This window comes from Centroberyx gerrardi, chromosome 8, assembly GCF_048128805.1.
Source record: "Centroberyx gerrardi isolate f3 chromosome 8, fCenGer3.hap1.cur.20231027, whole genome shotgun sequence".
NCBI lineage: Eukaryota > Metazoa > Chordata > Actinopteri > Beryciformes > Berycidae > Centroberyx > Centroberyx gerrardi.
Genome location: NC_136004.1, coordinates 10,338,590 through 10,364,801, shown reverse-complemented (window position 1 = coordinate 10,364,801; position 26,212 = coordinate 10,338,590). Strand labels below are relative to the sequence as shown.

The 26,212-nt window shown below is 41.9% G+C and overlaps 3 protein-coding genes across 3 annotated transcripts; 1 reads left to right on the top strand and 2 right to left on the bottom strand.

Moving 5' to 3' along the window:
- The first annotated feature begins 1,826 nt into the window (after positions 1-1,826).
- Positions 1,827-14,456, top strand: adamts13 (ADAM metallopeptidase with thrombospondin type 1 motif, 13). Its single transcript, XM_071927806.2, has 29 exons — positions 1,827-1,904; positions 2,217-2,283; positions 2,483-2,616; positions 2,930-3,013; positions 3,854-3,978; positions 4,068-4,214; positions 4,833-4,967; positions 5,582-5,732; positions 5,837-5,941; positions 6,040-6,191; positions 6,346-6,409; positions 6,637-6,763; positions 6,888-7,036; positions 7,133-7,253; positions 7,331-7,411; positions 7,500-7,681; positions 8,076-8,232; positions 9,041-9,170; positions 9,267-9,446; positions 9,748-9,946; positions 10,049-10,154; positions 10,239-10,368; positions 11,739-11,915; positions 12,010-12,214; positions 12,768-13,128; positions 13,221-13,364; positions 13,472-13,651; positions 13,934-14,109; positions 14,274-14,456. Exons 1-29 carry the CDS (start codon positions 1,827-1,829, stop codon positions 14,427-14,429), a joined length of 4,203 nt encoding a protein of 1,400 aa, XP_071783907.2. The 3' UTR covers positions 14,430-14,456.
- A 340-nt stretch (positions 14,457-14,796) lies between these two features.
- Positions 14,797-20,912, bottom strand: LOC139933658 (carnitine O-acetyltransferase). Its single transcript, XM_071927808.2, has 14 exons — positions 20,772-20,912; positions 19,233-19,502; positions 18,443-18,561; positions 17,704-17,757; positions 17,425-17,590; positions 17,100-17,274; positions 16,773-16,951; positions 16,482-16,582; positions 16,269-16,388; positions 16,059-16,181; positions 15,816-15,951; positions 15,640-15,702; positions 15,414-15,551; positions 14,797-15,302 (listed from the first exon to the last, which is right to left on the bottom strand). The coding sequence occupies exons 1-14, from the start codon at positions 20,799-20,801 to the stop codon at positions 15,087-15,089; spliced, it is 1,890 nt and encodes a 629-aa protein (XP_071783909.2). The 5' UTR covers positions 20,802-20,912; the 3' UTR covers positions 14,797-15,086.
- Positions 20,913-21,313: 401 nt separating this feature from the next.
- Positions 21,314-22,801, bottom strand: LOC139933691 (immediate early response gene 5-like protein). Its single transcript, XM_071927874.2, has one exon. The coding sequence runs from the start codon at positions 22,662-22,664 to the stop codon at positions 21,786-21,788; it is 879 nt and encodes a 292-aa protein (XP_071783975.1). The 5' UTR covers positions 22,665-22,801; the 3' UTR covers positions 21,314-21,785.
- Between the last annotated feature and the right edge of the window lie 3,411 nt (positions 22,802-26,212).

Sequence of the window (26,212 nt, the reverse complement as noted above, 5' to 3'; positions counted from 1 at the left end):
CAGAGATCTCCTTTAAAATGCCCTCAAATGCACATCTACACACAGCATTCAGAGCAATGTGTTGTGAAAGTGGGTTAAGTAACATATCAGTTAACTGTGATTAACTTCAACCCAACAAGAGCATACTCCCTCTTCAGTAATTGCAACCCAACAACATGCTCCTAAGGCATCATCTGTTGGGCCCACTTGAGTATCCCATATGGCTGTATATGTATAATTTAGGCCGTCATAAATATACAATCCCTGCCCTTCTCTGAACAGACACAGGCATGAGGCTCCAACAACACTTTGTTATCTCAGTCTGTTGTGCTCTGTAAATCCAGCAGGGCACGGAGGTTTTAGTGGAACAGTGATGCTGGTGTAATGCCTGTGACACCCAGCTGTTAATTCAGACTGACAACGGCCAGATATCTGACAGAGTAACGGCAGATGGGGCTTGAATCCCAGCTTTATGGAGATAAACCATACCCCCTCAGGAAGGAGGGGATGGAGAGAAACAGAGAGAGAGAGAGAGAGGGAGGGAGGGAGGCAGGGGGGTCAGCCAATTTTCCCAATGTAGTTTTACAACATTTAAGTGTAAGTGAAAAGAGGATAACATTCTGGCTGTTGCATGGGACTTGAGTTATTATGGTAGCGTTATCATGTGTTGAATGGGAGCAGGAGGGAGATGTTGCTCGTTAAACAAATAAAAACATGACTTATTAACACGGCTAACCAGATTCTCCGATGTTGTCTGGGAACTAGGGCAATAATATCTCTACAGCCAAATTCTCTGACAGCCTCTTTAGTCTATTATCACAGTGGCCATATTTACCCATTTTATATCATCAAAGGCATAGAAAGTAGTAAAGCTAAGATGAATCATAAATAGTAGAGTAGGTTTGAAATTACTTCCCAGCCCCCAGATTATAAACAAAATACACATACTATTAGATGAATGGGGAGTCGAGACTCTCTTTCATCTGTCCCAATTTAGGCAATAGAGGAAAATTATTATGGCCATGGCCCACAGGAGAAAGCAAGTCAATTTCATCTCTAGCGCTCTAGCTTTAATGTTATTGTTTTATTGTTTGCATTATTTCCCACTGTGTATTTTGTGCCAATTCAGTGTGAGATGAGGTGTAATGGCTGTCATGGACCAACGGGATGCCATTCTGCTATGAGGGCACTTCAGCTTGGCGAGTGGGAGATCAAGCTTCTGTTTCCTCCCAGTTTCTTTCAATCCATCCAGGCAGTGGCACAGCAGAAACAGAGTCATGCCTGCCCTCTAATGGCTGTGAAAGGCAACAACACAAATGGTTATTCATGATAACGAACGTTAATTCATCATTGATTGTGGCCGTGAAAGGCCTTAACTGACATGCATATGGGTAGGGTCCAAAAGTTGGATTCTAGTCACTGAATAAAGCATGCAACCGTAGGCTATCACTGACTCTGTCTTATAAAAGTGTTCCACATACACAGCAAAGTCGTCATGGACTGTAATAGCTCTCATTGTGCTCAAAATGATAGACAAGAAAAACAATACATGTTGGGTTTGTGTCACTGAAGGAGACAACATCATGCAGGAAATGACAAATGTATTAGTCAGAGCACCAATAAAACAACCAATCGGATGGTATTGATCTTTCCCCGTACTCCCACAGTGAAAAAAAGGGAAAAACTCACAAATGACGCGTGTGACTCATCAACTTTGTCCCTACTGTTTATGTACACACACTTTACTCTTACCCTCTTGGCTGGGTCCCGTCCAACCGAGTAGGAGGATCACATATTGTATCTCAGTATTAAAGCGGGCCAAGTGGACCTACAGGAAGAGAGGAAACATGGTATTTATGACACTGCTCTATCTGCTGTTACTGCCGCCTGGCTCTACGGCTCTAACGAGATCTCCATTGGAGGAGGTAGGTGGAAAGTACAGGGCGAACAGAAGCGCTGTGGTTAGTGATTCCTCTGCTCGGGACATCTGTAAAGTACATTGAACTCTTCAACTTTAAACTGTTTATCATCCTCTTGGAACCTGGACCTGCAGAGAGTCATAACTATGTTTTATAGGATTTACATTAAGACCATTAAACAGTGAAAGCCTTAAAATACCCTGAAGTAATGTATTGTCATTAAGTATGTAGGTCACAGGCCTAACTTTGGTGAGGCAAGTCTAAAGCTGCTGTTTCCAAAAGACTTAAAAATGATTTATTGTTTTGTGCCCTCTAAAGCGTTTTCATCACTCCCTCAATCAAAGGGATGTGATTTCCTATCCTGGTCCTGCTTCTGCTGCCTCAGGTACGTGTTTATGTAAAAACTGTTTCAAGACTCACATGTGGCACAGTGGGGAGTATCCTCTTATTGTTAGGATGAGAGGGAGCGTGATAGAAAAAACAACATCCTAGGGCTGGAGTTTTAGTTTACTACAAAAATAAGCACTACAGTCATATGCAGATCACCTCTGTATCTGTACACTGTGTTTTCCCTCCATCCACAGTCAGCAGGCGTTTGCGCCGGTCGTCTCTGATGCCCGATATCACCCATCTGGAGCTGCTGGTGGTGGTGGGGCCTGATGTCCAGCAGGTCCACAAACAGGACACAGAAAGATACATCCTCACCAACCTCAATATTGTAAGTGCGAGCACAGACTAGCATTAAACAGCTGTTTTATGAATGAGGATCGTTTCCTGAATATGTCCTCTTGATTGCCATTTGTGGGTATTAAAAATACATACATGGGAATTGAGGGTGCCAGAGCAAACTATGCATAAACACTAACATCACCATAATAAGCCTGAAATAAGTATTAATCAATACATAAGAAATCAGTTAAAGCATCTTGAAATGTTTACATGGCCAGATCCAGAGAGTGTACTGCAATGCTATAGTCCCATTACCTGCTGAACATTCAGAAATATATATTTGACATATAATTTCCACCCAGGCCTCAGAGCTGCTAAGGGACATGACTCTGGGGGCCAACATGAGGGTGCACCTGGTCCGCATGATCATCCTGTCAGAGCCAGAGGTCAGTAGCTCCTTATTCTACAACTCAAGTTCAACTTTACAGTCACACTGAAATGAAAAATGACCTTTTGACCTTTTTAGCTCACTTTAGCTCACCATACAACTATTTGACAATTTATGCCCAAAATTGGATTGTATTTTATTGTATTTTTTATATCAAAATCTCATTACTTTTACTTGCTGGAGAACAGAAAATCTTTAGTGGTGACTTCATCATGTACCACAAGGCATACATAAAAATTCCAGCCAATAAAACCCTTACAGATTTTCTAACAATCCTGCCCCTCTGCCCCTCTCATCAAATAAAACTGCCTTTCTCTGCCTAACTGATATCTCCTTGGTTTACAATTTTGAATGATCCCTCCCTGCGTTATGTTCCACCCCAATTTGTTTCAACAGGAAATACATCACATTAAGTAAGCAAGATGCTTTCAAAATGTGGTTTCATTGTGACTTTAAAAAAATCTAAATGACAAGATTTTAGTGCAATAGTCTATAAGGCCTATGAGTGTACTTGTAATTTAAATTAAGCATTTAGCTGATGCTCTCATCTAGAGTGATTTATACAAGATAATATTAGAACAAGTAAAGGAGGAAGGTAGGAGAAAGGTGACTCTACTGTCCTGACTGGAGGGGGAAGTCCAGTCCACCATTGGAGAACCAGGAGAGAGACACTTCAAGAGGACATGTGGCTGTCGCAGCGATCAAGACCTTTGGGTTACATGGTGGACACCCTATCCACTATAGGCTGGGCAATGATTTTAACACTTAATGGTGTCCCCACAATGCAATTCTTTTGGTTTTTCCCCTACCTCTCTCATTACTGTGCTCTCTCTTCTAGCCAGAGATCCAAATGTCTACCAACATCACCTCTTCTCTTAGAAGTGTGTGTGACTGGGGCAGGAGGATCAACCCCCCCAATGACACAGACCCATTACATGCTGATCTGCTGCTGTACATTACAAGGTATACTGTGTGTGGCTGGCTGTACTGGGAGCAGATGTGCCATATTTTATGTAATATTGTTTTACTATAATGTCTTCAATCGCAAACAGATATGACCTGGTGTTGCCTGATGGGAACAAGCAGGTGCGGGGCGTGGCACAGCTGGGCGGGGCTTGCTCCAGCGAGTGGAGCTGTGTGATCACAGAGGACACTGGCTTTGACCTGGGCATCACCATTGCTCATGAAATTGGCCACAGGTAAAGCACAGCCAAACAAGCGATCAGTCACTAATCTAGGTGGTATGCAAATATGTCTTAATGAAGTTTAGGTTGTAGCAAAATATCAGCATTATGTGGTTAAAAATCCCATATTATTGAGTTTTCATGATTTTGTTTTCAAATATACTATGGCTGAGGATAAGAATAATGAGATTCATAAGAAATAGATAAGAATTCATGATGTTTTGCAAATAAATGTAGGTTCGTTAAAAGGGTATTTGTTGAATTAATTTGAAGACAAGTCCTCACAGGCAGAATAGTCACAATACTGGACCCTGATTGGCTGACAGCACTAGCTCCTCCAATTCAAATGAGGTAAACCTGCTAAGTGGACACTTTCCAGTTCAAATGCTGCAAACTGGTCTGATTGGAGGATTTAATCAATTGATTAGTTATGGGAACCAATCAAGACCAAGTCCAGTTGTGATCCATTGAATGCAGTTAGTCTGAAACTGCCTTTAACTTACTGTAAACAAAATCGATTTTTAACATCTTTATTAAACATATTTGATCATATATGGATGTAAATAGGGGAACATTTGAATTCCTGTAGTAGGATCCCCTTAACTAATTTTAGCTTCATTTTATTTCACCTAGTTTTGGAGTAAACCACGATGGAGTAGGAAACACCTGCAGCAGGAGTGGTTTCATGATGGCCTCTGACGGAGGCTACAACAGTGTGGATCTGACCTGGTCGCAGTGCAGCAGACAACAGCTGCTCACATTCTTCAGGTGGGCCAACCTGTTTAGAGCAGCTGTGCATGGGAAAGTCTCCCATTCATCATACAGACCTGGCACTGTTGACAGGGCATTTCATCTATAATTCATATATTAATGTTTTCGCCTCAAGCTTGGGTGCTAATGATTCCCTCAGAAAGATTTTCACTTTAAACTTCGGTTTTGAAGATGTTCAATGTAATTTTTAGTTTTGATTTGAACTTCTGTGAAAATTCTATGAAGTATTACATTTTAAGTATAAAAAACAGACTAGGCCTAGTGACTAAAATGTCATACATCTCTATCCCTAAGTGAGGTTTGGGGCTGTACGGTTTTCCATCTATTTTTTTTTATTAAGCTGCTATTAACACTAGGGCTCAGTGTCCTCCAGATGACATCACTCAGACACATTTAGCACCTCTCAAACTCTGAATCCAGCACTGTCTATAGTTTTTAGGCTTATGTAAAACAAAGAAGTGCTTGTTTTGTGCTTCATCTGACTCATCATATTATCATTGTGTCATTATTTAAATTTCTCAATGTGGCATATGGATGTGTGTGAGGTACATAAATCTGTTACAGTCTGCACTTGGGCAATGATGAGTCATGTTGTGCAATGGTGTTCTCAGTGAAGGAAAAGCTGAATGTGTAAAAGACCTGCCTGCGCTGGGAGGCTCTCTACAAGACTGGAAGCCAGGTCTGTACTATGGAGTCGACGACCAGTGTCGGATAGCCTTTGGTAGCACTGCGAGAGCCTGCTCTTTCACCAACCCTGACCTGGTAAGTCACGTGTTATGGCAGCTTGACACCACCAGATGGCATTTCACATCATAAATATCACAAATGACTGTAGTGATGTTTACAATGATTTTCTCTCCCATCAGCCGGTGTGTCGCGTTCTGTCCTGCCACGTTAACCCCGGTGATGACAGCTCCTGCAAACGCCTCCTGGTTCCACTGCTGGATGGGACAGAGTGTGCACCCAATCAGGTACTGCTCTGTGACCAGCTACAATAAGTGACTACAGTTTTTATTTACTAAAACTTGGCCAGAGCATGTGTTTAATGGGATGAAATCCTCCCCTCCAGTGGTGTTTGAAGGGGCGCTGTGTGTCCCCAGACCAGCTCAGCTCCTCTGTGGTGGTGCACGGCTCCTGGTCCAGCTGGTCTGAGTTCACCCCTTGCTCACGGACATGCGGTGGGGGGGTCACTCACCGCACGCGGCAATGCAACAACCCAAGGTAACAAATGTGATGCAAAGCATTACTCATGGTCACAAACAGTAATGAGGCTCCTAAGACAGCACTTCATCTGATAAGACTGATTGAGAATGTTCAGTTTATGTTACAAGTCAATCATTATTTTGTAAAATATATGTTGTGTCTTATTTTGCAGACCTGCTTTTGGAGGGAATGACTGTGAGGGACGGGATATTGAGGCTGAACTTTGTCACCAGCAGGTAAGTTCTCACTGGTTGTGTCTACAATGGGCCTCCATACAGTAGGGCAATACTGTTTACTCAGTAGATCATTGCACCCTCAATCCTCCCAGTTTTAATGATCTTTTGGAGGCCGGTAGTTAGCCTCCAAGCATATCAGCGTTGATGGGACGCCTCCGAGAATTAGAGGCAAAGGAATCATTTAAGGCAAAGCCATAAAAGTCCAAATTCCCTGTTCTTCTTACCAGCCATGTGAGCGGACCCAGCTGGATTTCATGGCGGAGCAGTGTTCCCAAACAGACTCCCATCCCCTCTACCTACTGCCAAACACTGCCTCCTTCTATACCTGGATCCCTGCCGTAGGTTTCACCACAGGTGGGCCCACAGACTACACGACTACATCTATAAGGGGATACAACCCCACGAGAATAATTCTGGTGACACTGTTATGATTTGCTTTGTGTTTTATGGCTCTGTCAACTATCCCTGTCATAACCAGGGGATGAGCAATGCAGATATATGTGCCAGTCAGAGGGAGAGAGCTTCATAGTGAGCCGTGGCTCTCAGTTTGTGGACGGGACACGGTGTGAGTCAGACAGTCCAGCTCCCTTCGGCTCTACAGCTGCCTGCCTAAGAGGCAAATGCCAGGTAATGAGTTGACTGAGTGAGCTTGAACATGCCAGAGAATGATATGCCATCTCATTGTTTTCGAGCTGAAATTCCTGTTTCTCTGTGTCTGATCAGCTGTTTGGCTGTGATGGTGTGCTGCATTCTGGGAAAGTGAGGGACGTCTGCGGAGTGTGTGGTGGAGATGGGGCATCCTGCAGTTTGACCTCTAACTCCTACAGTGGTGGTCAGGCCAGAGGTAGCAACATATACAACTGTAAATTTTCCAATTTTTTTTATTGAACACTAGTTTTAACTTCTTGCTTTTCTTTTCAGAGTACATCACCTTCCTCTCTCTGCCAGCGAATGCCACACAGGTTCACATTGTCAACAGAGCTCCTGTCTTCACTCATATGGGTGAGTGCCATCAGTTTACAATACGTTCCGGTTTATACCATATGGGACTATAGGACCAATACTAAGAGTTGTGTTTTCTCATCCACAGCTGTAATGGTTGGGGATCAGTACATTGTGTCTGGGACGGGGAGCATGGCGCTGAACGTGACCCACCCCTCCCTGCTGGATGACGAGCACCTAGAGTACCGTATCTACTTGACCCCTGACCTTTTGCCCCAAATGGAGGAGCTGGTGCTGCCCGGACCGGTGCGACAGGAGATAAACATACAGGTCAGGAGAGACAGTCACAATAATAGACATACATTAACACTATTTTTGAGGTTGGGTTCAGATCATATTCAATTCAGACAATTCAGGAAGTGGATTTTCCTCAATATTTGAAAATCAAAAATATTGAAATAGAACATATAGAAGTTATAGAGAGATTTTTATATCTAGTACATACATACATTATTGAGAACAAATGCTCTATATTTCTTAAGGATATTTCTTAGGATTATAGTTTCAATTTCTGTTTTGAATTGACTGAACTGAAAGTGCATCGCCCCCAGACGTGTTGAGACAAGAATTATGTATTGCCTTTGCACAAAGTAAATGGGGAAAATTTTGTGTGAAACATCTGACATTTACATCTGAGTACTATTACTCTTTTTTTTTTCTGCAGGTCTATCGCAAATATGGAAAAGAATATGGAGAGAAAACAAGTCCAAACATCAGCTACCAGTTCTATATACCAACTAACAATAATAATTTGACAGAAACCATACCTAAGGGCAAGTGGGTTGTCTTCACAACGCCCTGCTCTGTCTCTTGTGGATCAGGTAACTGTTAATCACAGAAACACACAAAAAAAAACACAACACAATATGATGTATATTTCTTTGCTGATGTAAATCATAGCCATAACCATTCATTGCAATCTTAGCAATCTTTGTTTTCTGCAGGAAAACATTATTATGTGTGTGTGTGTGTGTGTGTGGGGGGGGGGGGGGGGGGGGGGGGGGGGGGCAATAACTTTGAGTTTCCAAACAAGCAGCATTTGTATCGTGTGCAGCAGCAACAATATGGTTGATGTTGCATTTGATAGCTATAAGCTTTTATTCCACATTTATTGTCTATCATAAAAACACTGCTGTATATTTCCAACTCATTTTCTGTCATTCCTCCTGACCTCAGATGTCCTCACCAGTAAATTACTATTCATATATCAATTGCAGTAGAGCCTCCTTAAAACAAACCCCAGACCACTGAACTGACTGATTCACTGAATGGCCATAATGAGCAAATGCAATAATGCAAAAAAGCTTCTATTCAGTAGGCTATATACAATCGTTGGATTTTCCTTGTCAATACATGCCTTTCCCTTTTGAAGCCTTTCAACTGCAACTTAAACCAGGTCATTTTTGGGAACATTGCCCTGGGATTTTACTGCATTTCAGTGTTTCAAGCTTTTCACCAGTTTGAACAACCTTCATTCCTAAATGGTGAATAGCCTATAGATATAGTAAAATAGAGGTGGAATGTAGAAAATTACCCCATAAGTGAAATTGAACATTGATACTTTCATTGAAGGAGTTCTTAAAGATAGAAGATAGTTGTTCTTTTGACACATATTACCTTTTCTTGCAGGTATACAGAAGCATGTGTATGTCTGTGTAAATGAAGATACCAATGACCATTTGGAGGAACAGTATTGCGGTGCATCTCCTCCATCCACACCACTGCAGACAACCTGTCAGCTCCCGGCCTGTCCCCCCAGGTTAAGTTCATATTTACTTTATTCTTTCCTCTGGCCCTGACATACATCATACATCTCAATGCAAACAGATTACATTAATAATTTACTGTTTTACAGGTGGGACACAGGGGAGTTTGGACCTTGTAGCGCCTCCTGTGGCGGAGGAGAGAGGGTGCGTCCTGTGAGATGTGTTCAGAGGCAAGGAGCCGATGTTGTGAAGGTCCCAGCCTCTGAATGCCCACCTGATGCAGCTCCAAATGCTGTTGAGAAATGTAACCTTCAACACTGTCCTGCCAGGTATACAGTCTACACCGTACTGTTGATCACTGCCCAATTGTTACATTTACATTTGCATTTTAGGCATTTATGTAGCCTACCATAGTGCCTGAGCAATATTCCCATGATCACAGAAGACAGAAGAAGTGCTTGGAAAAGATCAAATATGAGCTGAGCAGCCAGATAGAGGGGATTTGTTTTTCTGTCAATTGCTATCCTGCTGTCTCAGTGTCAAAATCACATTTGCAGATCAACAGATTTGCATTTGTGAAATAAATAGTGTTTTTATCTGCTTGAAAACCTGCTTGTTTGTGTTTCGCAGATGGCATGTGTCAGAGCCAGGGGAATGTTCAGCAGTGTGCGGGCCGGGAGAAGCCGAACGCATCGTGTCATGCGTACGGCCAGAAGGCGGTCAGGACGTTGACGTGGATCACAGCTTCTGCTCAAAGCAAATCAGACCGCCTGATTTTGTGTCCTGTGTAGTAGATGTTTGTCCCATTGGGTGGGAATCTAAAGGACAGGTAAAGTGGAAAATAGACAATACAGTATGTAGGCCCTAGATTTGATAGATTTATTTTAAAAAGTCTGACGCTTCTGGACATAATGTTATTTTTCTTGACCAGGACCAGCTCATGCTAAAGTCGTCCAGTTTGTTGCCACGCTCTAGACAAGCTCCTGTGTATGTCTGGAGCCCAGTCATTAGCCAGTGTTCAAAGACCTGTGGCAATGGTAAGTGAACTCATATGCTCACCTTCATTCAGAAACAACATGCCCTCATCCCATAAGGTCATCCAAAGCCTGATGCTTGTGTAGGAACCCTGCAGGTGTGGTTTTCCTGTGTGGACCACCAGACCAGACTGGGGGTGCCAGACTTCCACTGTGATGCTTCTACCAAACCAATACCTCAGTCCGAGGCCTGCAACACATCTCCCTGCCCTCCCATGTGAGCCATCATGTCATACATACAGTACAACATAGAGTATTTATTTATAACATTATGTATATCTCATATTTGTCTATAGTATGTGCTGTATATCAGCTTACAGTAAGCATTTACACTACCAGTCAAAGGTTGGGACACACGCATTTTTCTTTAGTGAGTGAGTGAGTGAGTGACCTGAATTTGCAACTTTCTGCTCCCGGCCACATGGCGTTGTGGGAAAAATAACAGAATTGTGTCGGTTTTTGAAAATCCCTGTCAGTCAAACCCTAGTTTAAAGATAACTTACATCACTTGCAATGTCGCTGTGGGTCAGTGTGTCCTTCAATCAGCTGTTTTTTCCGAGCTTTGGTAGATTCAAGTATTATTGTTGAGTCTGAGCCCGATGACCCTCTGGATGACCACTCTGATAAAGATGAGCACTCAGAAGAAGACTCCTCATGTTGTCTAAGAACACACACAGCCTTGTGTTGCAAAATTCAGTTTACAAGATTAATAACAGAGCTACATTAGTTATAAATTACATTCAACAATTCAGAAGAGAAATACAAGGCTGCAATTTCTTACCATTGCTCTCTTCAGTGAAGGCCTTGAAAGACACCTCAGATGTCTTCAAAAGTTCATCAAATATGTCTGAATCCACTTCCACTCCTGCAGAATCCTTCAGGATCAAGGAAGTCAAATCTGGCAAATTGAATTTTGCCAGCACTAAAACAGAAAAGATATCTTCACTAAGGGCCATAACATAACATTATTTCAAGTTAAACATACACCAGCAGTGAAACCACTGAAGGCACAAATAAAAATATGACACTCAAAAAGGGACAATACTGATAGTCTCACATGTTTTAGCTCATTTACTACAAATTGCATAAGCTATACTTTACATTACTGCCAACAATTTTGGCAATAATGTAGCCTAAATTATAGGCCTAAATTACAGACATGACGTGATGCACATCAGGCGCATTAGAGATCGATTTAGATCCATTTCTATACACTGAGCAACTTTTGATTTTGTGCCTCTGTATGGGAAACACTGCATCTCACAGTCAAAAACGCCCTCTAGAGGCCATCTGACGAAGCGCATCATCTCACTAAGCATTACCTGACTGTCTGACTGACTGTCTGACTGACTGTCTGACTGACTGACTGTCTGACTGACTGCCTGACTGACTGACTGACTGACTGACTGACTGACTGACTGACTGCCCGACTGACTGACCTGAATTTGGCTCGTGATGCCCTCGGCTGTGCCATGGGAAAAACAGTACATTCAATCAGGTGTGTCCAAACTTTTGACTGGTAGTGTATATTGTTGAAATTAACGAGTGAGACAAAATAACAGCAGCAAGATGTTTTTTAACAAGCAGGTGGCGCTCTAAGCAAGGAGTCTGCAGTGTGACGTGTGGTGGAGGGGTGGCCAACCGGGTGCTGTACTGCGCTCGAGAGACAGAAGGGGAGGAGGTGGTTGTGGAGGATACAGAGTGCTCTGACTTCCCCAAACCCACAGCAGTGGTGTCATGTAACACCAATAGCTGCCCAGCAAGGTAAAACACACACAAACAGACACAGACACACACACATCTGACATAAGGACAGACCAAAGTTAATATCATCTCACTGCCACTGTAATCTGTCCAGGTGGAAAGTGTTGAGGACATCGCCCTGCTCGGTGTCCTGTGACCTGGGTGTGGCTCAGAGGAGTGTGTCTTGTGTCCAGTTCATCCATGGCAAGGAGAGCGTGGTGCCTGAGGAGAGCTGCCGCGCAGCCATCAAGCCGGCCACCACAGTGCCCTGCCTGGTGCAGGTCTGCACCTTCAGGTGGGAGGTGAAGCAGTGGAGCCAGGTACAGTTGGCATGGAGACACAGATTTATTAGACTAGACTATTAGACTAGACTAGACTAGACTAGACTATATTAGATTAGACTAGACTAGACTAGACTAGATTAGATTAAATTGATGATCCCCATGAGGATATTGGGTGGTTACAGATAATAGGATATAGCAAAGAAACAAAAAGTCTATAGCCTACATAAGAATAGAGCAAACAGAAGGTATTAAACATAACACAACCGGCATTGCAAAACTAAAATACATGAATGAAAAACATGAAATTATATGAATTTACCTCATATATGTAAGGTATGTAAAATGGCTGATTCACTGTAGTAGAACATAGGCTACAGACACAAATGAGTGGAATATGAAATAATGGCAAGTATTCAATTGGCAATTGACCATTTTTTATTATTATTATTAGAATTAGTATTAGTAGTATTATTATTGTTGTTGTCATTATTAATAAGCATTATTATCCAGTTTCCAAGTCCACTACTAGCAGCTGAATGTGACGTATAACAACTGCAGGGAAACATCATTTGGTTTTATGGCTCTGCAGTGCTCAGTGCCCTGTGGGTATGGGATCCAGTCCAGACCTGTGTCCTGCATGGGGCCCTCGAAGCCCGAGCCCCTCAGCCCGCTGCTCTGCATGCACATGCCCAAGCCCATCACCATCCAGGGCTGCTACACGAGCAGCTGCGGAGACGCCGAGCCCACCTCAGCTGCTGCCCCCACCACCATGGCTTCAGTGGACGCTGCTGTGGAGGCTCATCCCACTGAAGAGGCGCCTCTCCTGTCTCCCACTCTGAGACGCACAGAGTTCCCACAGCACCGCAGCGCCCAGCTTCCCCCTGTTCCAACAGAGACCATCACCGTCCCGCAGACCAGCGCGACCATACCCACCCCAACGCCTCAAACCAGTTAGTTGGCATAAACACCCTCTTTAACCATTATCTGTAAGAGGTGAAGGCAGTTTCAGGGTAATCATATCACAGTATGGTCTGTTTTCCAGGTGCATGTGGACTACTGCTCCTGGAAGAATCGGGCACGGTGGACTTAAAAAACGTGACAGGCCGCTGCACAGTATCCATCGGTCGACCCCTAGACGAGGTCATTCACATCAAAGTGGAATCTAGCTCCTTGAACTGCAAAAAGAGTGAGTATGACATATTCAATCCCTAATGGATGTCATATCCTACGCCGCAGAACTATATGAAATAAACTTCAGTGAGTGTAACTCTGTGCTGATGTCTCCTCTATTAGAGGAGTATGTGGCATTTTTTGACCGACTGGCGTTCGTGAGGAAGTGTGAGCAGGTGGAGCGCACTGAGCTGACCACCAGGACCAACGTCCTGCTGGTGCGGCAGAATCTCCTGACCCCAGGAAGCGGGGTTGTGCTCACCTACAGCTCTCAGAAGAACACCAAGAAGAGTCATCATCAGGGTAAGACAGCTTGCGGGGTCCTAAGGGACAGAGCTGGAGTGGGGAGTAGGGAGTGGAAGTGGATTTTCTTCCAAAAGGTTCAAATGATAGGATGACGACAAAGAATGAGAATGAATCCTCTTATATTAACTACTGAATAGCAGCTTCACTTTATATTTTGAAATGACTGAATTCAAAGTGAATTGACCCCAATTATGGAGCATATTGCAGCATAAAAAAAGTGATCAAATTCTACTTATGAAAACCAATGATGAGATGTGCCTTATGTCTTTGCCCCCACAGACTGTGACATTCAGCTGTTTTCCCCCAGCGGTGTCTTTGAGAATCCAACCACGTCAAGCAGTAATCACACCTGTCGAGTCCTCATCAATGCCCCGCCCTCAGTGAAGATCAGAATCCAGGCACTCAACATAGGACTAGTGTTCAATGCCACCAACTCCCAGTCTACCTACATTATGGTGCGTAGAAGCTCTTTAGCACGTACTGTTGTTCCAGCATCTCAATGTGTGTTCAGTAAGAAAATGAAATCTTATGGGGGTAAAAAAAAGCAAATGAGTGCAATAACTGCTAAAAATACTTTGTTCTTATGTGTGTGTGTTTCTTGTTCATTCATATTTATCAGATCCGGGACATGGATGTCTTAAAGACCAATGTGTTTAAAGGCCAACAGCTTTTTCTCTGGCGCTCCTCTGGAAACATGGCCGAGATTGAATTCCACGGAGACTACCTGCATTCCAAAGGGAGCTTCAGAGCTGAATACTCCTTTGTGCGGCTTTGATACAAGATATAAATTAATTTGAAGGAGTTTGCATGTATACTTTAAAAGTTTCTTTCATTTAAAAAAATAGTTGAGGTTTTGTAACATATAACAAATATATTCAAACGAATGCCACTGCAGCCTTCGGCTTCTATTCTGTTGACTAGAAAAAGAGAGTTTATCAATACATATGCTTTTTCACTTAGCATTCATTACTATGTACTAATTACTTTGACCTGAAATAACAGATCTTGAAGAAAATATTAAACAAACCCAAACACTCTAAGTCTTGGAGTCAATGCAGCACCAACAGACACTCATTCTGAAAACAGCACAATGAACTGGTAAAGAATAAACAAAAAAATATATATATTTCACATTGAGCGAATCTATTTTGACGTAATGTTTTTATGTAAATAAAACAACATATTTCAACAATAAGTAAAATATAGAATTTCCTTCCTAAAGCCTTGCTTTTCGCCATGAGGGCGGTGCTTCGACAGGCACATAATATACGTCCTAGGATCCTTCCATAGCAGACTTTCTCCCAGCTCCAACACGCTCAGTGCATTGTGCTTCTACGCCAGTGTGGCTTGCTGCCACTGCTCCAGCACCGGTTCGATTCCACCCTCCGTCCAGCCCAGTGGGACGCGCACCATGCCAGGCTGCTGTGTGGGATCACTGCTTGGCCTTGGCTGCGTCCTCCAGGAGAGCTCTCATGTCCAGCAGAGCATCCTCTACAGCCTGGGCAAACTTGGCAGCGTGGGTCTCCTCACAGCTGTTGAAGGCCGTGATGGCGATGTTGATGTGCTCATCCATGGGATTGTAACACACTCCATAGCCATCTGGCACCACTGGACCAAAGCACATCACACAGTCTGTTTTGGAGCCAACCTGGCCGCAGAGATGGGGATGAGAACAAATACAAACATAAACAAATATGAAAAAAACATAATCATTTGCTTAGTAATACTAGATTGGTGATTTTTTTATACATGAAACTACCTGGCTGGTGGAGAGATTATAATGCTGAGCCACAGCATAGGAAGTATCCATGAATATCTCAGGCATGGAGGTCAGGTCTCCAATCCCCTGCAGCCTCAGCCCAAGAAGGTGTCTGTCTATGGCTTGCCCATGAATAGCCTGAAAAGACACATTGTATACAGCTGAGATTAATCAGATTGTGTCCGAAAAAAAACAGGCATTATCAAGTATGTATGTTGGTCCTCACATTGAACGTGTTCTCCCTGTGGGCCTGAACAGCCTTCTGCAGCAGCGCCACCTTCTCTGTGTTCTGTCGGCATACGGGTCAAACACAATGCTTACTGTGCAGCCACAGCTTACATGCCGTATACAGTTACTAGTATACATTTACTGTGAACTTCCAGGTTCCAAGAGTGGTTTTACCTGTTTGGCCGGGTCTTCCATGGCCTGGACAAATCGGAATGAGTCCACAGTAGTTGTGCGGATTGCGTCTGTTCGACCATATTTGAACATTCGTAAGGATGCGCTCTCATAGGTAGAGCAGCAAGTATTATACATCCTAGAATTCAAAAAGAGCACACAGAATACATGATTATACAGTAATACTCTCAATGTCTGAGTGCAGTGTTGGTGAAAAGGGATATTGCTATGAAAAGGATTACTTACCTAAAGTAGGCCAGTTGAAGAGCCATTTGCACAAATCCATCAGGACTCAACTTGTGTTGCTTTGGCACATTTTTACCAAAATGAGAAAACATAAGAACATTCACATCCAAGTCATGCACCATTCTAAAAAAAAAACAAAGAAAACAGTGAGTTATATTTTGATTTGACAAAAAAGCAGAGAAAATAAGATCATTACTGTGCTACACTTACATGTTCATATTTTGTTTGGCCTTCTCGATGTCCCTCTTAACCTCAGGAGTAATGTTAAAACGCAGCTTCTGAGGCATGGCCAGGGGAACCATGGGGGAGCGGACTATTTCAGTCCTCCGCCTGTTGAGAAGATATAAAGTAACTGCTCAACTCAAGTTCACCTGAAAATGGACAAAACACTCTAAAAACCGTTAACCGATAAATGAAACTTACATGCATTCAACAACATAATCGATGAGGAATACGATGGGCGGGCCCTCAGCAGGCGCGTGCTCATACACCAGTCCGCATGTACCGTCTTCCCCAACGATGAACTGAGGACGATTTACAAGTATTATCTCCAGTATACTTCACTTCTCACTCATTACCACTGGGAAATAGGATCTAAGACCTGTTTATTATTTTGAAGGTAAACTCTATATTCTATAGAGAGATCACCGCACACTCGACGACTATCTTTGCTAAGGTACTTAGCCCAAAATAAATCGGTTGACTCAAACTGACCTGTATTGTCTTATCGAACCAGCGGTTGCCACTGTTCCAGCGAGCCCCTCCTCCATGCAGCATCTGGGCAGCCACTCGGCTCTGGTACAGCTCATCCGACACCCGTGGCATCGGGGCGTCCAAGCAAACCGTGAAGATGCTCTTCTGGATGGCACGGACCGACTCCTTATTCGTCTTATCTGGGGAGAAAAACCTATAAAATAAGCAATTTACCTCGGCCTTTGTGATATAATCTTTCCTAACATCTTTCTCTCTGAAACACCTTCTCTAATTGGGGACTAAATCTAGTTCCTCTTGATTTCCTCTTTTCCTCCTCCCCAGACTAACCCTTGATCAGGTTGTTGTAGGCCTTGCCCCAGGTGTTGCGGTGCTGGGAAGTTAGGATGCCGATAGGCTCCTTGTTGGTCTGCAGGGAGGAGTTCCAGATCTTCTCCAGCTGCATGTAAATCTGGTCCACAGTCAGCGGGGTGCCATCGCTGTTGTACACATCCAAGACAAAAAACTGGGGGGAAAAAATCACGATCATTTAAGAATGTGTCCAGTGGTTTTTAGTCATTGCATCAAGATGATAAAAATAGTTTCCTTTGAAATCTTAAGCTGAAATATTGGAAAGGCTCCATAAGGAGAAGAACAGCGGCGCCATCTAGAGTACCTGGAAGTTGTGGACCACAGTGATGTGAGTGGGAGGTGTTTTTCCAATGGTGTGATTCACCACGGTATCTCTCTTTGGTCCAGGGACACGACAGGAGGACAGGATCTGGTAATATTGGTCCATGCACAGCGGCTTCCCACTCAAGTATTCTACAGGCAAGGTATCACTGTGGCACAGCGCCACTCATTATTCATTTGCAGTTTTGTAACAACAATTGCAAATCACACTGATCATAAGCATTCTGTCACAACAGTATGATGTCTGTTTGATCAAACTCACCTGTCAATCATTTTTTTAAACTCCAAAACTCCTGCAATCAATTTGGCAGCAAACCTGCAGGGAGGCATCATTGTGTTATTGGTAGATGATGGTCCTCATTCATATTTTGTATGAATGTCCATAGTGTACAGTGCATATAATGAATGGACCACAAACATAATATTCAATTATCAGCAAGCAATTCTGAATGGTGAAATCCTCTTGTAAATGCTATTCCATATTAACTAATAATGTCACTGGCTGACGAATGAGAAACAGCCCATTGTTCAACAGTATACCTAAAGCACTAGCACTGGTTTTGCTGGAGCATTTCTCCATGGGGCCACCGTGTTCACTGCATATCCCATGGGTCACTGTAGTCAAAAAAAGCTGAGCAATGCTATGAGCAGCCAAAGCGCTGAAAATAGCCAGCATGTGGAGGGAAGCCTGTGTAAAGGTCGGCTTGAAACTGCAGCTAGCCAGCTAATTCACAAGTTCATATGAGCTTAGCTGTACTACAACACCAAGTAAATCACTGTTGGAATTTACTTTATGGGAGTGCGCTTGTAATTAGATAGGAAATGCTTCTCATGCTTCGGGCAGAGCATAACCAACCCAGGAACTGTTTAAAGCACTAATTAAAAGTATTGACACTTCTTTTTGTGAGTGTAGATACTCCTTTAAATAGCATAAACAGCTTAGTAACTATGGCTGCTTTTAGTCTGTACAGCTGTGTTGAATGTGGTTCCTGGTTGCTCACCTCATCTGTCCTTGGCGATCGTGGAAGTGCATGCGGGGCAGAACGACCCCGGGACTGGTATAGACCGCCACCGGCATACGGCAGTCCAGATAGGCCGACTGCATCCACCATTCTGACAGCTACATAAACACAACAACGGTCAGAGAGCCGGCTACAATACGTTTACATGTGTTACTCCATTCCCTGTTTATATTTAGCTCAGATTACAGTCTGTGGGTGGATGTGTGTCTCTGTGGCGGGCACATAAACATGGCCAACTTTTATAGAGGTCTGATGCAACAAAAGTTCCTTATTGCTTCCTCAAAATAGACCTAGGCATAGGCATTATCTCACCATGCAACAACTTCAAACTCTAGTTGAGTTTGAACTCACATTTGAACTACGCCCATCTCCTTCCTCCACTGTTCTATTTGACGATATAGAACTCACTGCAAAATGATGTTAAACAGAAAGGTCTTTCTTGGTGAGTTTAATTGTGAAGGATCTTGAGTCAGACTCAATAAAGAGCGGCCTATAGTTTGTTTAGCCAAGATCTATATAGGCCTGATCCCCTGCTCTGCTGTTGGATTGTTGCCTTTTGAGTGTTTATGTCACAAATTTTGACTTTTCACTTACCTTCCATGTGATTTTGATTGCATTTTTGCTCATGTGCTTTGTTCGTCTGCAACATTTATATTTGTAATGATGCTGCTCTCTTAACCCGGCCTCTCACAACAGAGACTTTTAACCTCAATGGAACCACCCGGCTAAATAAAGGCTAAACAGAGGCTAAGTGAAATGAAATATGTACCCAGTTGTCCGTCTTGCGTGCCCGCCGCTCCAGGCCTTTCTGCAGCCTCTCTCCCACTCCACCCTTGAGGAACTCCTCCACCAGCTGGCGGGTGTGTTCTAGCTCCTCCTCGCTGACGATGGGCTCCAGCATGGCCAGGTAGCGCTCACATGTCTGCTTCAAGGGCGGCACGGGCAGCTTGGGTAAACCCTCCTGGTGCACCAGGGACCTTTCTGGGATCTGTGTGACTGGTTTGGCCAGGCGACACGGCTTCACCATGCCTGGCCGCAGCTGGAAAACACGTTGGTCAGGCTAGCAGCAGCTCTCCTCATGGAGTCAGACAGATATGTCTCATATAGGCAAAATATTCCACAATGTAATACTAGAAAGGTGTTAGAGAGGTTGCTTTAAAATCATTGGCTTTTACGTTTTTTGATAATCCACTCATAAACATTAAATTAAATGGTTTAATAATAAACAGAGCTGATTGATGCATCCTTAACTGTCAAGAAGTCGTTAAATGTTAAGTCTATGTAATAGAAGCCTCACATACTAAAAGACTGGGAAAGAAGAAAGGTGGGGTTGGGTAGGACTTGTGATTTAGTGTTACAAACACATTTTCACATTACTTCAAATAGTTCTATAGTTTACTGTAAACAGATTAGGTCTGTGAAACTGGAAACCAAAACAACTGAGCGAAGTAGTCGCACTATTTGTTTGGACCGACTGGTGTCAGCTCTGCCAGCTTATAAATAGAAAGTTGACACACTTCATGGACCTTTGGAATGGAAGCTAAAACAAACACTTGCAAGCAAGAAATCTATTTGTGCACTTATGTTCCCTGGTGGTTATCAATAGAAAGTTGTTGATCTGATAATGGTGATCAACCTTGAAAGTGACATCAAGGTTGACAACATGATGTCTTACATCATGTCTCAGCAGCGTGTCTGTGAGTGAAGGAACAGCGGGGAACATAAGTGCAGTCAACAGAAATAATAAATCCTTCATTCTAATCAGTATTGTCACCAAAGTCAAGCCGGTCAGATTAAAACAGGACTTCCGGTAAAAAGTTTCAAAATAAAACCCTTGTTGACGAACATGTGTTGCGACGTTATTTTTCTTTTGAGTAATACGCAGTACCAAAGTGAAAATAGTATTTAAGGCGGAATATGTATGTAGTAAATAAAATTAGAATTGTTGTTTCTTTCCACAATGTCCTCTTCGAAGCAAAGGCGTATTCATGACCACATAGGCCTAACGTTACATGTATGCAACATGTCATAGCCTAGGCTAGCCTATATGTAGGCTAATAGCCTACGTAGAAGTGCTGCTAAAAATGCACTCCGTCAAGACTCGGTCACAACACATATAGGCTACCAGACAATTTGGAGAAATGTTTACCATGGCGAAACAGTACATTTTAATCTAATATTGTCCCAGTGTTGCTGTCCTGAGCAGCGCCCCACCCCCTTCGGCCTCATGCCGTAATAACAAACGCAGTAGCCTACGCTCGTCAGTACGCCCATAAAATACACGCAGACTAAAAAACACTGTACTCACCACGGTTCTGACAAAAAGACCCAACATCATGTCAGATGGACGCACTTAATGCGCTGACTGTCCCGAGAATAAAGAGTTGGAAACCCTCGGGCTGTCATGTCTCAAGGACAACCGCAGACCCGGAGTCTCGCAGCTCTCCGCCCCCCCTCGGACTTGACGAGATAAGACAACTGAGCTCTCCTCTAAAGTCCTATACTTCCCTAATTGACTTACATTAGACTGCTGTTTCAAAATGATATCACAAAAAAAAATCATTCATGAATAAATTTAGCATTAAATTTGATCATCCCTTTTATTTTAATAAATGAAATTATAGATTCCAGTGAATGTCACTTACGTAAGGAACTAGCCTACAGTAACCCTATTATAAGTTTTAGAAGGATGTGGTGCAACTATCACGGCAAAACTAGAAACTATAATATCATATAGGTATATTATAGTGATATGAGTTAAAAAAACAACAACAACAAAAAAAATATTAAGTACGATAAGGTCAGTATAAATACACTATTGTGTTGCAATTTATAGCCCATAAGTCAGTGTTCTTAAATGATATTAGTTTTATTGATTAAAGAAAGCAGGCCCTGATATAAATAATACATTTACAGAATAACATACTGCGTGGATTTGGTGCATAAGGTTGTACAGTTCTTTACCAGCCACATGATGGAGCTCGTCCAACATCTTTCCAGAGAAACAGTGATAAATAACTCATTTCTTTAGGAAATACAAATCAAACACAGACTCCAGTACCCCAAACGAATCATCATAAAATAAGGTTCAAATGAAAGGTACAATTTATTTTTCGCTAGGTTATACTTTTTGTGGGGAAGATGGAATTAATGGGCAGGAGGAAATGTTAATGTGCAAAAGTGATCCCAAATGGATACGATCGCTCTATACGAATCACATCTCATCAACAATTTTCAATAACAGAGCAGAGAGAGAATTGCAGTCGTGTCATGTTTTATTTGAAAGCAATAAAATAAAATGATACAAAACAAATCCTACAAATCAAAATGCTTCGATTGCTCTGGTCCAACCGCTGCCTGATAGCAATGTATGTTTCAAACAAATTGTTTGAGCGGCGAAAATGTGCTCAAGGTCCGTCTGCTGCCAACTCACAAACTCAGATAGTCCTCCTGAACCCAGCACCGAGATCAGGTTGGAGATGTTTGTTGCGTCCAACTGTTCAGAGTCTGAATGTAAATCGTCATCAGTCCGCATCCTTTTGCATGGCACTGGCCCAAAGTCTGGCAAATAAAACTCTGGATCAACAATATGATAACTTGAGTCCATCTTTCGCTTTTTACTGTAACCCTGCGCGCCCTGCGGCTGTTTGGGCTGCGCGCAACAGTCTGAGTGGAAGTATCCATTCGTGACAGTAGTCACCACATGCGTGTCCAAGTCTAGGACGGTCTTTTGGTTGGCTTGTGTGTTTGGGGCAGGTAAGTCCCAGGAGGATTTTTCTGCACAACTCCAACATGCTTCCGAAACCATGAGGTCAGAGTCACCCGGCGAAACCATTGCGCAGGCAGATGCGTCTTGGTGCGCCACCTCTGCAGGGTGGCCGTTGGGCTGGTGCGCTCCGCAGTGCCAAGTGTCCGACTCAACCCCACTAAAGTTGCAGTAGAAGTCATCGGCCAACTCCGTAAAGCTCCCAGTCAGTTCAAGGTAATCTTGCTTCTCGCGGACTGCGGTAACATCCTCATACTGGTGCGTCCTCTGTGTTTGCGAGAAGTTTTTGCTCATATAAAACTGTCTGGCGTTTCGGAGTACGTACGTTACCAGTAAGTTCTTATGGAGCTTGATGCCTCCTCTCTGCGTCCTGGAGCTTTGGATTTTCCTCAAAGAAATGGAGATCAGATTCTGTGCGTCAAATGCACACTCCATCCTCAACCGGGCCACCCTTGCTTCCCTTTTACTCTCTCAAATCGGTTATTTCCTAACTGAAGAAATATGTATGTGTTTAGTTGAGATTCCTACTTGATTCGTGTAGACTGTGTCCATAGCGCTCCATGTCTTCCCAGTAAGGGCATGGATTTGCAACTCTCATCTTTCCTTGCCACGCCCTCACATAGACATCGTCCAATGGGAGGGAGGCGGTCCTTCTGTTATACGCAAATATCACTACTAGCCTCATTCAGGATGCACATAGGAGCGGACATGCTGCATTTCACCAAATGTGTTCTAGGTTTTATATCTCTTAGTGCGGACAAAAATCATCACACATTATTGCCCATGTAGAATAGAATATAATAGAATATAATAGAGTGGAGTGGATTGGAGTGGAATGGAGAGGAATAGAACAGAACAGAACAGAACAGAACAGAATGGAACGGAACGGAACAGAACAGAACAGGACGGAACGGAACGGAACGGAATAGAATAGAATTGAATAGAATAGAGAAGACAGGAATAAAACAGAATAGAATGGAGTGGAGTGGAGTGGAGTGGAGAGGAATAGAACAGAACGAAACAGAATAGAATAGAATAGAATAGAATAGAATAGAATAGAATAGAATAGAGAAGACAGGAATAAAACAGAATAGAGTGGAGTGGAGAGGAATAGAACAGAACGGAACAGAATAGAATAGAATAGATATGACAGGAATAAATCAGAATAGAGTGGAGTGGAGAGGAATAGAACAGAATGGAACAGAAAAGAATAGAATAGAGAAGACAGGAATAAAACAATAGAGTGGAGTGGAGTGGAGAGGAATAGAACAGAATGGAACAGAAAAGAATAGAATAGAGAAGACAGGAATAAAACAGAATAGAGTGGAGTGGAGTGGAGTGGAGAGGAATAGAACAGAACAGAATAAAATAGAATAGAATAGAGAAGACAGGAATAAAACAGAATAGAGTGGAGTGGAGAGGAATAGAACAGAATGGAATAAAATAGAATAGAATAGAGAAGACAGGAATAAAACAGAATAGAGTGGAGTTGAGTGGAGTGGAGAGGAATAGAACAGAACAGAATAAAATAGAATAGAATAGAGAAGACAGGAATAAAACAGAATAGAGTGGAGTGGAGAGGAATAGAACAGAATGGAATAAAATAGAATAGAATAGAGAAGACAGGAATACAACAGAATAGAGTGGAGTTGAGTGGAGTGGAGAGGAACAGAACAGAATAAAATAGAATAGAATAGAGAAGACAGGAATAAAACAGAATAGAGTGGAGTGGAGTGGAGTGGAGAGGAATAGAACAGAACAGAATAAAATAGAATAGAATAGAGAAGACAGGAATAAAACAGAATAGAGTGGAGTGGAGTGGAGTGGAGAGGAATAGAACAGAACAGAATAAAATAGAATAGAATAGAGAAGACAGGAATAAAACAGAATAGAGTGGAGTGGAGAGGAATAGAACAGAATGGAACAGAAAAGAATAGAATAGAGAAGACAGGAATAAAACAGAATAGAGTGGAGTGGAGTGGAGAGGAATAGAACAGAATAAAATAGAATAGAATGGAGAAGACAGGAATAAAACAATAGAATAGAGTGGAGTGGAGAGGAATAGAATAGAATAGAGAAGACAGGAATAAAACAGAATAGAATAGAGTGGAGAGGAATAGAATAGAATAGAATAGAGAAGACAGGAAAAAACAATAAAATAGAATAGAGCGTAGAGGAATATTACACTATACTATATTATACTGCTATACTATACTATACTATACTGCTATAATATACTATACTATGCTATACTATACTATACTATACTATACTATACTATACTGCTATAATATGCTATACTATACTATACTGCTATACTATACTATACTATACTGTACTGCTATACTATACTATACTGTACTGCTATACTATACTATACAATGCTATACTATATGCCTATAATATACTAAAATATACTATACTGCTATACTATACTATACTATACTATACTATACTACTACTAATACTATACCACAGATCTTTCCTCAAAGGCATGATTATGCTCAAAGATATACATTCATGGGTTTCACACACACACACACACACACACACACACACACACACACACATACGCACACACACAAATGTGCAAACACACACACACACACACAATATGAGTGTATTGTCTGCACCTGACAATGATGTCATTAGGACTTCCTCTGATAATGGAAACATTGTCACTGCACTCAAATCTGTGAGGTAAAAGCTCTTTGTTGAGAGATTATCTGTCATCCGTGCCCCACATCTGTTTGTGTGTACACACACAGATGGCTGACATCATACTGAACACCTGGATATGACTTTGATTTCCTGCCAAATAGGTGAATCAGGAGGACAACCACTATTATGGTTATCATGTTCTCATAATAGTGTAAATTGAGTCTGATATGTGTGCCAGTGTATGCTCTCCTCAGGAATTTAGGCTGAATGGTCTTCAGTAAGTTTTCGAGGCAGAGAGAATAGTGTAGTATAGTATATCCTAGCATAGCATAGCATAGTATAGCATAGCATAACATACCATAGTGTAGTGTAGAATAGTATAGTATGGTAAACCCACCCAAAGTCAGTTTACTCACCTTTTTGAGTTTACCCACCATTTATACTTTTCCATAAATGTTTGAGGTAAATTCATATTACACATCATAGTGCTTAGTGTCAAATTGATGTGTAACATGAAAATAGGGGTTTTAATATAATATAATATTTATAATAAAATATAAATTAATGCTTTTCAGAAAATACAATAGATTTTTGTTAATATTGGTAGTTGTTTGCCTGATCACTGACTGGAGGTCATAGTTAACCTACCTTTTTTATGTACCACTACATCACTGATTATTATATAATTCATGTATGTAATTTGTGTATATGCATGGTATAATTAATGCTTTTTTGATAGTATCATTGATTTTCATAGTATGATACAGTATTTACAGTACAGTGCAGTATAATATAGTATAGTGTATATAGAATACTATATAGTATAGTATAGTATAGTATAGTATAGCGTAGCATAGCCTAGTATAGCATAACATAGCATAGCATAGTATAGTGTAGTGTAATACAGTATAGTACATCACAGTACAGTATAATATATTATAGTGTATATGTAATACTATATGGTAAATAGTATAGTATAGTATAGTTATAGTATACTATACTATACTATAGTGTAGCGTAGCATAGCACTAGTACAGTGTAGTGCAGAATTACCCACCATTTTTAGGCTTCCATAAATGTGCTTGAGGTAAATTCAGATTGTTATAATATCATAGTACTTAGTATCAAATTGATGTAAGTTACATGAAAATAGGGTTTTTATAGTGTATATAGAATACTATATGGTAAATCGTATCTATCTATCATATAGTATAGTATAGTGTAGTGTAGTGTAGCGTAGTATAGCATAACATAGTGTAGCATGGCGTAGCATAGCAGTGTAATGTATTGTAATATAGTATAATGTAGTATAGTATAGTATA